The sequence below is a fragment of the Buceros rhinoceros genome, unplaced genomic scaffold (genome assembly GCF_000710305.1).
Source record: "Buceros rhinoceros silvestris isolate BGI_N320 unplaced genomic scaffold, ASM71030v1 scaffold18335, whole genome shotgun sequence".
In the NCBI taxonomy this organism is placed as follows: Eukaryota; Metazoa; Chordata; class Aves; order Bucerotiformes; family Bucerotidae; genus Buceros; species Buceros rhinoceros.
In genome coordinates this window covers 3092-19995 of record NW_010413603.1, presented here as the reverse complement: position 1 = coordinate 19995, position 16904 = coordinate 3092, and the positions used below count along the sequence as shown (strand labels likewise).

Sequence of the window (16904 nt, the reverse complement as noted above, 5' to 3'; positions counted from 1 at the left end):
CTCGTCCCCCAGATCAGAGGTGGAATGTACCTGAAAGAGGCAGTAATGTAATCACTTATCCCTGCTGTGTTAACGAGCCTTTGAGAACAGATAAGCACTCTAACAAATCTCCCCCTTGCTACCAAATATAGTAACGACTATGAAATTGTTTTTGCTATGACTGAACTGGCAGCATTGATCTCTGCAGCCTTACACAAGGAGATATGCTCTCAAAGCTGAGAAATCAGCACTGGGAGCAGCAGCAGAAGCCAAAACCCAGACATTCCTCTACACTGAAGTGTTACATGGGAAAATGCTTCTCACCAGATACAGAGACCTCATGCCTCAGTGAGACTGGGCCAGCATGTTGCTAGCCAACCAACTGACCTCCAGAACCTGTACAGTGCTGTAAATCTGTTTTAATTGAAACACCAAAGCCTGCTGGGTTGAGCCACATGAACTGTACAAGCCAGCAGCAGAAACAGGATTCACAGCAAATTCTAGAGGACCAAGGGCCCCAGGTCTTGCTGGTTGGGACAATTTTACACAGAACTGCTTTTCTCAGTTAAGTGAAGAGCACAGTACAGGGTGATTTCACCTCTCAGAGTTAGGCCCTTTCAGCCTAAGCAGGTGGAATCTACTAATTATATTTACTAAGAGTATATTAAAGGTGATAGAAAACTTATTTTCCTGGCCCTCAAACACACAGGGGGGTGGGCAGAAAACATAGCTATTAGCTGGAAGGCATTAAAGGCTTAGTTACCAGTGTTTAGTACAAGCAGAGCTGCAAGTAGTTGAACAGGAAACATACTGCTGCCCACCCGGTGGTGGGAGGGCAGTCACCTGGCCACCCCATAAAGGGGAGACTGAGATGATGCCTTGAAAGAGGTAATTACATCAGCTCTCAACAGGAAAGCACAAATTGTTTAGGAGAACAGCAGTCCCAGGGGACATGCTTCCCATTAAGAAGCTGTGGTCTCTGCTACACAGAGCAGGGCATCTAGAAGAAGCTTGAGATGCTTGACATCACCCTGGATCCCAAGAGATTAGCAACTCCCTTTCTGCTGTGATTTTTCAGGCTTCCTGCAGTTATTCCCTTTGACTACTTGAGACCATGTGAGGCAGAGATTATGTTCTTCCCTGTTCAGAGAAAACCAGGCAGCTCAAGACTCTGATTTCCTCTTAAGCCCATAACCCATTAAAACATGACAGAAACCTTGCCTTTGTGCTCCGACACTACCTATTCAAACAGCTGGACCTTCTGCCCCATGCCAGCTCTTATGCAGAACCACAACTCCCCGTTCCCCACACACACTCCTCAAAAAAGGCTTCCTATAAAAATAAGGGCTATCTAGGCTTGATTAGCAAGACCGAGAAGCAGTTTGCTCTTTCTCCCTGTTCTCTTCCCTCACCTAGAGGTAGACTTCTTAATGTCAAAGCAACACAGCAGTTCACAGGACAGTTTCACTCAGTTTTTGCAACTGCACTTCCTGAAGAAACACAAAATAGATTCCTCTAGACATAGGTAACAATTCAATAAAGGCTGCAAAAGCTGCCAGCTGATGCTTGTAACCTTGCAAATTAGCCCTCAGTGCATCTTGGATTTGATCACCCCACTAGAAAGCTTTTCAAAGAGCCTATGTGAGGCCAGCAGCCCAGTATCTCTGCACTGCAGGTGGGCCTCGCCAGCAGCAATGTGTAGCATGCCAGCCATGCAGAGACTGCCAGCAACAATAGGGGCCATACAAGCTCATCCTCTGCAATTGCTGGTAGAGGTGGAAAGTAGTCAGTGGATACATTCTCATGATTCAAAGTAGGTATCTGTTGGGGTAGTGTAGTCAGCATAAACAAGGCTGCACAAGAACTACAGATGGTTCTGCTCAAGTTGCATACAGCTCAAACTGCAGAGGGTTTTGAACAGCAACTGTAATGCCAGTGGAAGAGATGCCCCTCTTCCAGCAGAAGAAAATAAACAGCTGGCATCACTCCAGACATTTACTTTAGAAGCAGTCTAGTCAGTGGCCATACCCCACACTAGACAGTGCTTGACTGGCTTTTTGTCTTTCACAGAAGTCCTTTGCAGATAGCTTTTGCTAGCAGCTTTTGAGGAGAGTTGTCAAATACAGCCTGTAAGAATTTGCAGCTCTTTTAGAACAGACATCAATATTGTCATGTGGTTTCTAATCTTAGGTTAAGAACATGCATTGGGAAGTTTGGCAATTTGCTTCTATTTGCTTTTCAAATCAAAGATTATCCCAGGGAAAACCCAAAGTCTTACCCCATAGGGCTAGCAGGAAAGATTTTTCCAGATACAGCAGGTAAGTTACTCAGCTGTGACTGAGTAACTCTGCTACCACCCTGATGAAAAAAGGAAACTGAGGACCTCTGCAAGCACCAATCCTTTCCTCATGTTTACCTACAGTTCAGTTTTCAGCTATAAGTTACAATCATCCAGCAGAAGAGATGCAGCAGGAAATACCACAGGATGTGGTTAGAAAGGAAATTGGAAGAGTCTTCAAAGCCTCACCACTGCTGCTGGAGATTAAATGAAGACAAACAGATTCCAGCCTGCTGCTTACCACAGCCTGCCTCCTCAGGGCACAGCTGGTTTCTTTAGGGGAAAGAAAAAACAAGCCTGCCTTCCAATAACCTGACTGGAAGCTACCTGAAGTCTGCTCCTGAGCGAGGTAAAAAACCTTCTACACCACTTTTACACAGGCAAACAGCACATGCAGTTTCATTGACATGTTCTTCATTAAAGGAAAGACTAAAACCAAGGCAGGAATCCCTGTGACTCCATCCATAATGATGGACAAGCAACCCCTACATGTTCCACATTTCCCTCAAAGCTAAAACTGGGTGAAGCTCTACGGACAAGAGTGCAGTCATTGCTCCCTCCCCTTCAGAGTGCATAAGCTGGTGTTTCCGAGCATCCTGTGGACCACTCAAGTCAAGTGCTCAGCTAATCTGTTATGTTAGCTCTTTAAGCACCTCACTGCCTGCAGCAGAGATGTGTTAGTATTAGTCACCTGGCAGGTATCTACCCTATTCTAGATAAATATTCAAAGGTCAAGTTCCAGTATGAGAAATATGCACAGGATAGTACTGATACAGAGATTTGGTACTCCCACTTAGTCATGCTTAAGTGAAGTGTATTTCTGCAGTTTGCACTCAATAAAGCAGTTAAAGCTCTGAAATAACATGCAAGTGTCAAAGCAGCAGCTTGTTATCTCAGGTACCTTCTACTATTGCCCATTAGCCTTTAAGCAATAGGCTTGTGGTGAGCAATTAATCCTAAAAATCCCTTAATTACCCAGGCTCCAGGAGACTGAACATGCAAGACTTCACCAGGGATGGAGAAAGAAGTTGCCCAGATTGTACAGATCTTGCATAATCAGTGAAAAACCATGACAGATTAAAACTCACCTTACCAGACTGATGCAAAAGTGAACAGCAATTAAAAATATTACTTTCATTTACCAAGACAAGTTGCCAATCTAACCTACTACAAAACCCTATAAAGTCTTGACAGTAATGAAGTGATGCCTCTCCATCACTGCATTCCAGTAAAGTCTCCTCAGCTGAGGGCCAAGATTGACTTGCAAAGCATCCTTACAATCTACAGCAGAATCAGGCATATGATCTGTCTGTCAGGGTCTTTTTGTTGTTCCCTCCATTTTGACAACAGACAAATCCTTTTAAGTCTTCCTAGAAGTGACTTCTATCTACATCTTTTAGTGAGATGAATTCCACAAGAAATGCCAAGACTAAGTACTGAAGGTAATAGTGCAAGGCTGTACAGGATTGAAGGACAAGACATTTTTATCCAGGGTTTGTGTGGACTTCTAGTTTGCTTTATTAAAGCCATTCACAGAGGAGAGCATAGAACGAACTCTTCAGCCATCAATGTGCATGGCACCACACTGGTGGGGAGAAAAAGCTTGCCAGGAATTGTGCAAGAGGCTTCATGCTCTGAAAGCGCTGGTCAGAAGGTAAATTTTACTTAAGCCTATTACGTGGAAAAAAACTGTTCCAGAGACATTTTCATACTAATCCCAGCTAAAAAAAAAACCACTATCTAGCCCTGATAGCAAAGCTAGCACAGACTGTTCTGTAGCAAAGACAACATTCCTCACAGCAAACAGCTGAAAATAGATGTTCTCCTGAAACAAATCACCCTGCAGGCAGAAAAGCATGTACTCAGGGTATTTTTCTTACGGCTCACCTTAACACAAGCTCAGCAGGGTGTGACACATGGAAACACAAGCTAGATATCATGTGGGCTGAGCAACCCAGTACTATTCAGTTTGAGAATTCAAGCACTGCCCTTTCAATTTTATGCTAAAACTATCACTACTGCCAAATGGAACCGTGTCTTCCAAAAAAGGGCCCCTCACTCATAAAAGCAGGTGGCTTCCCTCCAGCATTAAGTAGAATCACAGAAAGTGTTCAAGGACATGACAGGCTTCAACTTCTCTGTAACACCTGCTATAAACCAAAGTGGTTTTGAAAGCAGTTTACGGTAAAGATTATCCCAGCACAGCACATTTCACTGTATGGAGGTGATTATGGACTCCTCAGAGTGCCCTGCTCCAGTAAAGCTGCTCAAAGATGAGCAAGAGCCCAGGAGCAGACACCAGGTCTATACGCAGTGTTTCCACTGTTCCACAGTAGCATTTACAGATGACAGGAGCTGAGCAGCCAGCTGGGTGGTGAACAGCGGTCAGGAAGACCTCAAAGAGGTGTATGCACATCCACACAAGGACAATGTACCACAAAAGCACAGACAAGGAAGTACTAAATCACTGGAGAGCTGAAAGCAAAGTTGTGTTGTACTGGAAACAAAAAAATCTCAGCTTCTGTGAAAGAAGAAATGGCTCCCCAGTTTGTTCCAGACCCAAAGGCTTTTAACTGACTCATTTCCCTGTTTTGATTTGGTCAACTGCAATAGATACCAGACACTGAGTAAAGACAACTATGAGGGCAGTTAGTTGTAGCTTCCAGTAACAGGACTCTGCAACAGAAGGCGTACAGAACAGATCTGGGGATGCCAGTCACTTACTATGGACTTATATGGCACAACAAGTAGAGAGGTCACCAGTCTTAACTGGCTAAGTGAATTCACAGCCAGTTATATAAACCTGCTGCCAAAGACTGATGTTTTAGCTCCAAACACTGCATACCAGCTGTGCAGCACAGCCCCACCTCTTGAGGTGGCTGTCCACAGCAGTGCCCAAGAGCAAAAGAATTCCTAGGTGTTTCACAAACACCCTCCTAGCATTTTAATACTGAAAACAATTCCAACATGTGATTGCAGATTAAGTTTTAGTGGATCAGGCACCAGATTATAATTTTAGAGCACATACATCACCAAGTGGGCAGGAATTTAGGAAAGCAGCAGCTGCATAAGCAGCTCACACAAAGCACATAAAAACTGCGCTATTTTTATTAGCAAGCATCAGCATTCAGGTCCTCAAAGATCTGAAGTGGAAGTTCAGCAACAGGCTTATTTCTGGAGCATTACTTCACTTCATCTGAGGAGATTAACACTTCAAACATTAACTCTTACATCACCTGTGATGTGCTGTAGTACATTGCATGCTGATGGCAAGAAAGCAGACCATGTCAGGGGTCACCCTGAGAACTGCTGCCTGCATTACAACAGCTGATGGGTTATTTTTTCCCTTTACAGAGCAGTTTGAAGGTATTTAAAGGATGCTTTTATAAATCAAACCTTGTCCATTATTTGATGCTAGGGAATGCAATTTGAATTCCTATCAAGAAAGCTTATCTAGAAGTCTGTAGGGTTCAACCCCCTTGCCCCCAAACAGGTAGAAAGCAGCTTTCTGCACCAGCTTGGCCAGACAGCTCAACAGTAAGACACAGCAAACACGTAATTGCCAAAATTTAAAGCAGCTTATGGAGCTTCCATGACCCCTCAGCCTCTGAAAAAGAAACTAGCCTAAGTGGAGTAGAAGTGTTTGCTGCCCATAGAAACCATGAAGTCAGAACTAATTAAGCGTAGAGATTGTCCTCCTTGGTTAAACCACCTCCTTTCAAATTTAGGCAGCTTTTGTTTAGTGAAGTGCCCATCACACCCCTCAACCTTCAGTGACTACAAGAATTATTCCAGTCGAAACAGGGCACAATTATTATAACACCTCTTCCTTGCTGATGAGAGCTGGAGAACACATGGCTGCCGCCAACGCCACAGCAGAGTGCCCAGCAAGGACTCAGACCCCCTTGAGGCTGCTCTTCTCCAAGGTCAATGCCTCAACTTACCCACAGGGAGCTGCCATTCTTCTCTACCACTCAACATGTTCACCTGCCAAAGGTACAGCAGTAACACTACTGTTCTAGTTTATTATTCTCCTGGAAGTGTTCTTCCTAGGGTAAAACACTAAGGAGCTGACAGGAATCAAACACTGCTTGCTATTAGATGGGAGAACAGAATGTTGAAAAGCTTGAAGTCAGCTTTACTGACTACTTGTCTCCTTGTATCTAGGAGAAAAGCAGTGACAGTGCAAAAGGGTCCTCTGGTACCAGGCAGCCTGCTTATTCAGTACAGGTTACTGTGCAAACAAATGATAAGGAGCATCCAGGCTGCATCTTTGACAGTGTTTACCAACAGGCTTGACAGTCACTTACCTCAGTCTTTGAGGAGCTTGCCTTTATTAGTGATAAAAGTGTGCAGATAGCAAGGATAATTATTTTCAATAAGGATGACACTTGTGCTGCTACTCTACAGGAATAAAGATACACATTTCTTACGGTGGTAGAAGAAATTGGGAACAGCCAAAAGAACCTCTAAGCTCACTACTAGGCAAATTTGTCCTCATGAAACAAAGCACCAATGCTGCATTTCTGTACAGGAATAAGAGAGACTTTCTGCACTGGTGTGAAAGAGGAAAAGGAGTTTGTCCCCAGCACTCAAGGGCACCGATAGCTGTACTGATTTGCAAGAGCTTCCATGCAAGAAGCATGAATGAAAAGAGTTCTGATTATGCTACTCCACTTGGTAAACCAAAGTACAGAGCTGGACAGGGGAGGAAGAAGGGAAACAGAGATAGGAAAGCACAAGCTCTAGGAGGACAGTCTCTTGCTTACCAGTGTTTGTTTCATTGGTATGTAGAAAGCTTCCAGCTGTTCGGAGAACTGTAAAAAGCAGAACTAACATCTGCAAGTACAAGGTACCTGGCACACAGCCATCCCAGGCAGTTTTACTATACAAAGCTCTTCAATTATTCATCCACCATCACTTGGCTTACTGAACAACATTATGGTTACAATGCACTGAGTAAGTCATAGCAGAGGATTGAGCCATCAGTGGGAAATAAAATGCAAAAGTGTTTTTTCCAAGTATTTTTGAACTGATCGAATAACTTTGCTTATTTCTGCTTTCTCCCTGCCACCCTGTTTTTTCCAGCAATATCCTCAGCCCTTCCTCCCTTAAGCATAAGGGAGCTGAACAAACCAGGTCTGAAAGCCAGTTCACACCTGTACAGAAGAATTGTTCTTACAACAGATCTTACAACTAACCCAGTACTGACATAGGAGGGATTGCTGGGCTACTTATTTTGCTTTCATGGTAGAATTTGAAAAGAGCTGCTCAATCAGCTTTCCTAACACTCTGAATAATTAGCAAGTATTCAAAGCCTTGCAAGATTTTTCAGTGGAGTATGGCACAAGCTGCTCTCACATAGCTTTCACTAATTAGTCCTACCAACTATTTCACACATAATTGTAGGATTTAAATCTATTTGTTCCCCTTTAGTCTCCAGGTGATTTTCATGCCTGAGGACAGGATTTCTTTGATTTTTAAATTTCTGTATTGAAAAAAGTCTGCATTAACATCAATAGGATAGCAAAAAAAGAATCACATATACATCATCTTACAGAGCTGTGATTCCTGCAGCCCTTTCAATCCCAAACAGCAATTATAGTCCTGCCTCCCCTATCACAGGTACACAGATAACAAGACTGAACAACTACCTATTGACAGATTTTGTTCTGGTTTCAGTCCAGTTTGTTTCCTGGGGTCAAGCAAGCCTTTCAGACAACGTTCGGCCTGAGAACCAGGTGTTGGAAGTCACTGCTACAGTTTAAGTTGGTCAGCCTGAACTCTGAGCTGATCCAAAGAAAGCAAAGAGATCGCACACTATTAACGCAACACCAGGGTTCTGCAAGAAGCTCTTCATGCCTGCAGTTAATGCACAACAGATGTATTGCAATTTTTAGACACGTCCTGCATTTTCACTCCTTTGGGAATGCTTTGTTCTCCCACTGAGTGAAAGACAAAAACGTGGCTCTAATACAGTCATGCTAGGAGCTTGTGCCACAAGAACAAAGCTGAAACAGGAGTAAGATGGACTCTAAATTAGCTTATACTCAGTTTCCAAAGATTACTCTGATGCTAATATGCCTTCAACACTGGTACTCAGCACAGTTTTGTGCTTGCTCTTCAAGTGACCTGGGACATGTCAGCCCTGAGTGCCAACGTGGAGATGACAAGCGTCTAAGATACACTGAGAAGGTTCTAGCTGGTATTTTTTTAGAGAAGCAACTGCTTTGCAGTTAAGGCACTAGCCATAATCGGGAATCCAATTTCACCACTCTGCTTCACCACATTTATGTTACTACCAAACTTAGAGTGCATCGGGGAACCCTCTTTGGGCTCCAGTTTAAGACAAATAATGCTTTGTTTCCCATAAGAGTTTACAGATCCTGTGGCCTAAGACCTTACACCTTACGTAATCAAGGCACCTAACACAGCAACACTAAAAACCTCTTATCTCTCCTAGAATTACTATTAAGTCAGCTTGACTTTTGAGATCCAAAAGGAGAGTTCATGCAGCTGCACTCAGCACTTACTAGATAATTGATGTATTTAGGGTTTCTAAATAGGACTTGCAAGTTTTCAAAGTGATTGCAGAAGAGAAATACTGTAATCAAAGTCCTTGTCCCTCCAAAGCCTCATGAAATTGTAGCAAATGCTTCCTATTATTGGTGAAGGGCAGCTGCACTCATTCTGGAGGTCCTGGAATGGAAGGGCAAGGATCAGCCTGCTCAAGTACAGAGCTGATGTAATGTCAATTTGAAAGTGGATTCAAGAGGCCTCAGGCTGGCCAGTATGTCATTATTTTAATAAAATAGTTATGTTGATGTGCTCTACGCAGTAATAGATTTCATTAGTCTTCAATCAACTTAAGGCACTTCAGATAAGAGTAGGCACTCTAAGAGCCATCCCTACATTCGTTGTAAGTGCACAGACACACCATCAAAATATTTCCTTCCAATGAGGCCTGACAGATTTCTTCCCCAGCAGAAAGGTAAGTACATAAACAAAACCAAGTGCTGGCTGCATCCATCCGTTCCCATTTCCACAGACAGTGGGCTATATAGTGCTGGTACAGACAATATCAACATATAGCTACTATACAGAGGGGCAGGGATTACTTTTTCCATACATCCATGGAGAGCCCTGCACAACAAGACTTGGTCCTAAACCACTGGGTTTAGGATTTCAAGTATCTGTACTTGGGACACTAACAATATGGAAATGCTTCCCAAGAGAAAACCCTGACTTTCATTTGCACACAGGTTTAAGAAACACACTAGGCAGAAGAATGGTTAAGTGCAGCTCCCTGTAACACAGGTCAACATGGGAAAGAAATATACTACTTACTCTTTGGTCAAAAGTGGGCAGGATTTGAGTAGAAAGCGGGCCAAAGCAGAGTCCTGGTAAATGAGCTCAGGAGGGGCAGTTGGGCTTTTTAAATTCAAGCAGCGAACAATAACATACAGAACAGCAGCAACTGCAGCTAGCTTCACCCCATCAAACACTGCTGGCAGCTCAGGGGTTTCCAACATCGCACTCATTTTGAGCCTGGAAATAAGAAACAATATTAAAGCTTTTGCAATATACTGTTGGATATGAGTATCAACTGCCATGTGAAATACAAGACCGTGCTAATCAATTAAGCTTGACAGTGAACATCACTACAGAAATCCTACCATATCAACTCTGGTTAGCAACTTAAGACAAAAGGAAGCTTATTTTGTACTGCTCTAAAAACTCCGACCACCACAAGAAATAGGAACTGGATGATGAGTTGGAAAGGAGGTTTATTCCAAATCAGTGCTGCACAAGAATTGCAGCAGTGTCTCAGTGTCAGCCCTGCAGTCTGCAGACAGTCCATACCTTCAGATCTCAGCCAAGACTATCTGGCTTAGACAGAAACCGAGTGGAAAGCCAGGCTATAAGACATATCAGCTCTGGACAAGTGTTTCTTCCCAGATGTACAAGCCAGGGTTGAAAAGCAGAACTTGAACTACTGTGTTAGCTCCACCACCTGAATTTTACAGCTCCATGAGAATACTGGTACAAACTCCTGCAGGAGTTCAGCATTTTAATTCACTGTAGTTCTTCAGCTAAAGCAGGACTAGATCAGTATCTAGTCTTTCAAGGCCCTCAGAATAAAAGAAGTGGGACAGCAGAGAGAATTAAAATCCACAACATCCTTTCAGCTCAAAATCAAGTTTTTAAACCAATCCACCTGCCTTTGAAGATACAGTTCAAATATTTGTCTGCAGTTATTACAGGGACACTTCATCCAAAGTGAAGGGGCAGCTTTTTCCCTGGGTCTTTCCTCAGCCACATTGGTAACCCAAGTAAGACAGCAACTGACAAGTCAAATCTTACCAATGTCACTTTTTCTTCAAAGCAGAAATAACTGCCAGTCCTCAGTAGACCTGTCACTGTCTGGATCCACGTGCTACTTGAGTTAGCCTGTGAGGGGAGGGAAAGCAAACTGATTGTTAGTGATTAGGCCACATCTCAGCTGGAAGAGAACACAAGTTTATACAAAGGTCCCATCGCAGATGTTGCAATTGGCTTGTGTATTCAGTCGTAACCGCTTCAACTCTGATCCATCTGCATCAAACTTCTTGCCTACGGGCAGGTTCCAGACTAGATCAGTTGCCAACAGCATATTAATTCATCTGCAGTATGCAAATCACTTTCACAAGGAGAGATGACAGAAAGCAATAACGAAAACCAGTGTGACTTCAGAGGAAGGCCAAGCTGTACGCTTCCAGAAGAGCACGGAGTCACCATCTTCAAGACAGCAACATTGTCCCCAGTTACAAAAGCTACCCACATCCTTTCCTATTTAAAGGACTAGAAGTAACAGGCTACTGTTCTTAACTTCATTAACTGTTACTGAAGTGTGAAGCCAGTCTGGAAGTAGTTTCCTGCTACTTTTACTCAGGCTTGCAAGGCAGCTCACTCCTACAGATGGAAAGAAGCTTGTAAACAGTCTCTGCTTGTTCCCACACTTGCTTTTTTGAGAAGTTACAACATATCACACTTCAAGATGGTGAGAGCCATTGGGAGGGTCAGATACAGCCACCGAATTAACACGAGCACACACACACCAAGGCTTGTTAGAGGAATTTGATGCTGCCAATACAAGAGAGCTTTTAGCTTGCAGCCATAAAAATGTAAGTGATATTTACAATTTGAGCTGGATTCCCTACGGGCACAGACTGTGGGGAATTGGAGCTTCCAGGAGAAAGCTCTGGAACTGCCTGCTCCCCATCACCACTGCTGCTTTCAACTCAAAACACCCCAACAGGACAGGCCATACCAAAGCCTTTCACTTCTTCCTAGCAGGAAGACAAAACCTCAAAAGTACTTTCTGTACGCACTGCAGCTACACTAAAATCCCTTGGAAAAACAAGTCTGACATCAGCTATTGATTACTAGCATGACAGAAAGCTGCACATCTCTGCCACTGTAGCCATCTGTGTTGCAGAAGAGCAGAGGGCAAGGAAAGCTGACACATTTAATATCTGACAGCTCTGAAGCTTTTATTTTCCAATTTTGAGCTTCATAGTAGAAGGGAGAGCGGAGCAGGCTACAAAAAGGCATTTATTCCTCTAATCAGAGGATTACATTGGCATCATGTGCCTCGATTAAGAGTTCAAGTGCCAGGTACCAAACTGTAGTACTGTTACCTCGCCTTCATACTTGGTAGGCTTTCACAAACAACCGCACACAAGACGACAGGCAAACTACAGCCATAGCTTTTCCAGGGAGGGTACAATCAGCAGAAGATCTGACCAAGTTCCTGAACAACCACTGACTCAAGGACAACCAGGTGCTCCAGCAAACCTTCCTTCCCCAGCTGAAACTCCCCGAAATTCTGTGCTGGCATCTTCCTTTCATTGTTGTATTTAGAAAATTAGAGACAGTGATATGAAAGTTACCCAAGATCTTTCTACTGAATTTTAAGCTAATTTCCTGTTTACCATTTCACATTAGTGAGTTTGTTAAAAATAAAATCAGGCATGATTAGTCATTGTACCAGTGACTCAATACAACCAATCCAACCAAGCTGTACCTCCCTGACAATCTTCCCTCCCACATAACCTTCAGATTACAAACAGACCACATCTTTTCTGATACTTCTTTATCTCATTTTAGCCTGTCACTACCTTAAAAAGGCATATACCTTGGAATTAGTTTCCAAAAAAACAGCTCTTGGTAGGCAGGATTATACACTAGTATTGAGCCAGTCAAATTTTAATCTAGAATCTCCACTAGATTCACTTTTAGCAGTCCAGAAAAAGCTAGCAAGAGGCAGTAAGTAAATCACTGGAAGCAATCCAGCCTGCCTCATCTAGCATAGGGTTTGAGATCCATACTGAGAAATACAGAAGCCAAAGCTCTCAAGGCCAAGGATGTTGTTTTGAAGTACTTTAAGTGTACGATTTTTTAAAAATCACTTATGGGCATGGAAGCCCAAAAGACTGGGAGCATTTTCAAGCAATATTCTTAAGTCCCCTTTGTGACTATAGACTAACTATGAAATCAGTCATTGGAAAGAGTAAATGCTGAATTTCTGGAGTCTTTATTTGCCCTTTCATCACAGATTAAAAAGGTGAAAATCATGCTACAGGAAACACTTTGGCATTACTGTTGAGTGCAACTCATCCATGCAACAAGGAAAAAACCTCATGTTCTTCCTTCCCAGACAGGAATAGAAACAAGTAAAACAAAAGGCAGTTCAGTTACAGCAAATTCCTTACGTATCCTTCCAAAGACACTGGGTTTAGGGAAAGCCATATCAAGATATCTACTTGTACAGTAAGTGAATTCATGACTGACAACACATCTGAAAGCTAAACACATTTGTATTCCAGGCTTCTTGGGGAGAGGAGACTCACTCAGGGACAGAAGTCACTTCACCCTGTGACTCAACAGGGCATGTACAGTTTTTGTTAGCTACTGAACATTACAGCTCCCCCACCCATGTCAAAGCTGAGCCTGACTCTCCACCCTGGAAAGCCAACATTAAAAAAGCCAAGCTATTAAAGGAAGCCACTGTCATAAGGTCCTTCCCTCTGGCTTTTGGTTGCTTCTTAAGAGGCCTGGCAGACTGATTTCACTGACACACTAGAAATGCCTTGGGCTAAAGCAAAGATGCAGCTGCATGGAACTGCCTATGGACAAGAGTAAAGGCAGCCCGTTTACAAGGAGCAACGCTAGAAAGATATTTTATGCTTTATGTTCACAGAAGAATCTTGAAGATATCCCATTTCCTGGAATGGCAGTTTGATACCAAGGCCTCCTAAATGCCCTCCCACCAGTCAGTGTTCAAGCTCACTAGGGCTTTCAGAGCTCAGCTGGACACCAAAATACTGCAGCATGCAGGGACAACACTGAAAGCCTTTCAAAAGCCCCTTTCCTAATCTTTTACAGCTTCTACCAAGTACTGCTTCCCTCTTGTCCCCACTGAGATTCAGAAGAACTAGAGAGGTTGTTTCTGTACAGATCAAGTAGACAGACTTCACTAACTTACCAGACATTTCTTGGGCTGGTTTCATTTATTTGTAGTGCCTGCTTGAGGAATAAAACTCCAAAAACAAGTCTGCTAGACAAGAGGGAGGCAAAACACCCTAAAGAGTTGTGCCTGGACAGATTCACATCAGAAATAAGGGGGTTTTTTTTCCCCTCCTCTTTGAAGGGGGAAGAAGGAAAGTTGTTTCACTGAAGTTAGTTCTTTAGGGTCTGTTTCCAGGAAATTAATCACCTTTTGTATCAGCCAAAGCCAACACCTCTTCCAAAAGAGGCAAAACCAGAAGTTACAGGCATGTCATGACCAGGTCAGATATTTAGAACGACATTATGGAGAAGGGAACTTTATTAAGGAAAGGGTGGAAAGTCAGAGCACTACAAAAGCTTTTAAACAAAGCCAAGTTATGCCGGCATATTACTCAAAGTTCACTCTAGGAACTGTGTAGAATTGCTGAGTGAGTTTCAATGGTTTAAATGCAGAAGAAGATGTTTAGAGACCACCCAGATGAAAACTTAAGTAGGAAATGTACAGACTTGAGAAAGACTGAAGCAACATGCATTGATGGGAAAGGCTGCCAGTTTCTGTAAAGCACTGGAAGACAGGCTGAGGTCACACAGGCTACACGAGTACAGCAATCTGCGCACAAAGAATCATGAAAAAAGCCTCAAGCTTTACTACAAAGTGCAGGATACAAGACTGTGTCATAAAGATGTTTTCATTTTTACAGAAAGAAGCGTTAAGCCTAAACCGACACTAAGATCTCCAAAAACTTACATAGATACAAGAATTTTAGGGCCACACCAGTTCTGTGCCTTATTGGTTTAGGCACATGTAGCAAGCCATCACACCGCTTATTTTGAGACTGGCATCTAGCCAGCCCAAGATTACCCAGTGCAGAACCCCGTTATCTCCAGAGGCAGCTCTGGAGAGAACATGTCAGAACCGAGTGCTGAGATCATCTTGATGCACTGCTCAGTACTCCTGCTCACTTAACACAGCCAACGAAGTCTCAGGCCTCAAAGCAGAGAGGGTAAACTAAGAATTAGCTGAGCACTTCAAGCCCTTAAGCTGAGGCTTGCAGCAGATGCAGCCCTAAAGCATAGTCCTCAAAGCCACCAGGAGTCTGGCAAAGCCCACCACAGTTTTGTGGTCAAACATCTGACAGTTTTTTCTCCAAATAAAGAGGGCACACTCACGTGTCCCATCACAAGGATGATTAAAAGAACATTATTTGGACAGCACACGGAAGTCCTTGGTGCAAATCCCTCTGCCTTGTGCCAAAGCCAGCACCCAGGCTAGGATTTGGCTGGCTGGCGAGTATACAAAGCAGCAGGTACTGTTTACATCACATTCCAACAAGAATTTCTTGGCTGACGCCTTCACTGGAATTTGACCTTTTCATCAGACACAATACTTGGCTCATTTACTAAATTTAGAGGTCCTGTGAGGTTATGGGGACAAAGTTCATAGCACAACACACCACCAGCACAGCCAGAAAGACAGGTGCTGTTAACTGGAGCTTTTTTCCATTTTGTGACTTTGAGAAGTCCTACACCTTCAGAATAGAAGCCAAGCACCTAAGAGATGGGTGTACATGCCAAGGCAGCTTAAAAAAGTACCAGGGAATAATTCTATAGCCAAGAGGGCCAAAGACTCTTTAGGTCTTTCGCTTCCTGAAGGTGGCTAATTTATAGTCAAATGAGCCTTGGATTTCACTTCTCTCCAACTACAGGAATTGCTTTTTTTCTTCACAATATCATTTTAATTGATCAAAATGGTTCTACTTCATGACAGGCAACTTTTGTTTATTACCTCAGAAGGGGGTTGCTATGTAGACTCCCTGTATGTCACCTTATCTTGTTCCTGCTTGTAACAGATGGATTGAAAGCCACCACATTAGCTTTTATTGGGGCACACACCTGATGTTTCAGACTAAACTAAGACAAGGCTCTGATGACTCCACAGAAATCAATTAATTGCATCTTACCTTAAACAAAAGGCTCATGTTATTTAAGCAAACATAATTGTATTTGATTACTGCAGAGACTTAGGGCTTTGTCACACTCTAACCACTGCCTTACAGACCTCCATGGCAGAGCTTCAGCTCCTTGTAGAAGAGCCTGAGATTACTTTAAGGTACTTGGAGAGAAGAGATATGGCTGTCACCCTTCCAGTCTTACAGCATTAGCAGGTGTCACTTGCCCACCACACAACCCTGTGACAGTGGGCAGCATCAAGCTCAAAGGAAGAAGCAGAATAATGACCTTGCCAAGAACCCAACAATCCACACTTGGTAGCTGAGGGAATGCTACTAGCATCAAGCCACAGACAGTTAAGAGAGCTAATACAAACCACGTGACACTGAGCTCCCCCGAAGGGCTCTGCTCTATCCCTTCACTGGTTTTGAAACACAGCATCATACTGTTAAAGCCCCATTCACCCTCAGACTCCAACTTCTCCATCCCCACAGTGTCAAAGCACAGGTACATATCAGAGGAGCAAAGTTCAAGAATATCATAGTTGTTTGCTCAGCTACAGGGTACACAGCTGAGCAAGTGGGGAGCAGACTCCACACCAGACTAACTGCACAGCAGAGAGAGACCATTATCACCAAAACAAGTTAAAACAGGCCCAGTCAAGACCAGTCCAGTTTGAGCAGTCTGAAAACACCCATATCTGAACATGATCAAAGCTGAGATGACACTTCACTCTGAGCTCTTCAAACAATTAAGCAAAATTGCTTAAAAAACTGCTTATTTTTTCACCCCTGACAAGCAGCTCTGCTCCACAACAGCAGAGATTTGCAGAGTCATTCTCTCAGTCTCTCTGTGACAGAGAAAGCTCACGCTAGAGAAGTTTAATTCACATGATCACACTGAAAATGAAGCAATGTTTCAGGACAGAAAAATTAAATAGGAAGACACGGCGCCTGGCCAACGCACAGCTACCACTACTGCAGAATACTCCAGCATTATCAGAATGCTGATTGAAACAGAGGGTTTGGAGCCCTACAGCAGTCACCAGCAGCTCAAGGTTTGAAGAGCTGCACTGCCCACTCCTCTG

General features: G+C 43.3%; 1 protein-coding gene across 1 annotated transcript in view; it reads right to left on the bottom strand.

Moving 5' to 3' along the window:
* Nucleotides 1–9858, bottom strand: part of ABHD2 (abhydrolase domain containing 2) — a 23970-nt gene extending 14112 nt beyond the window's left edge. The window contains exons 1-2 of the mRNA XM_010136823.1: nucleotides 9665–9858; nucleotides 7–30 (exon numbers count right to left, since the gene is read on the bottom strand). Coding sequence (XP_010135125.1) covers nucleotides 7–30; nucleotides 9665–9858 — 218 coding nt within the window. The remainder of the gene's footprint in view (nucleotides 1–6; nucleotides 31–9664) is intronic.
* Nucleotides 9859–16904: the final 7046 nt, after the last annotated feature.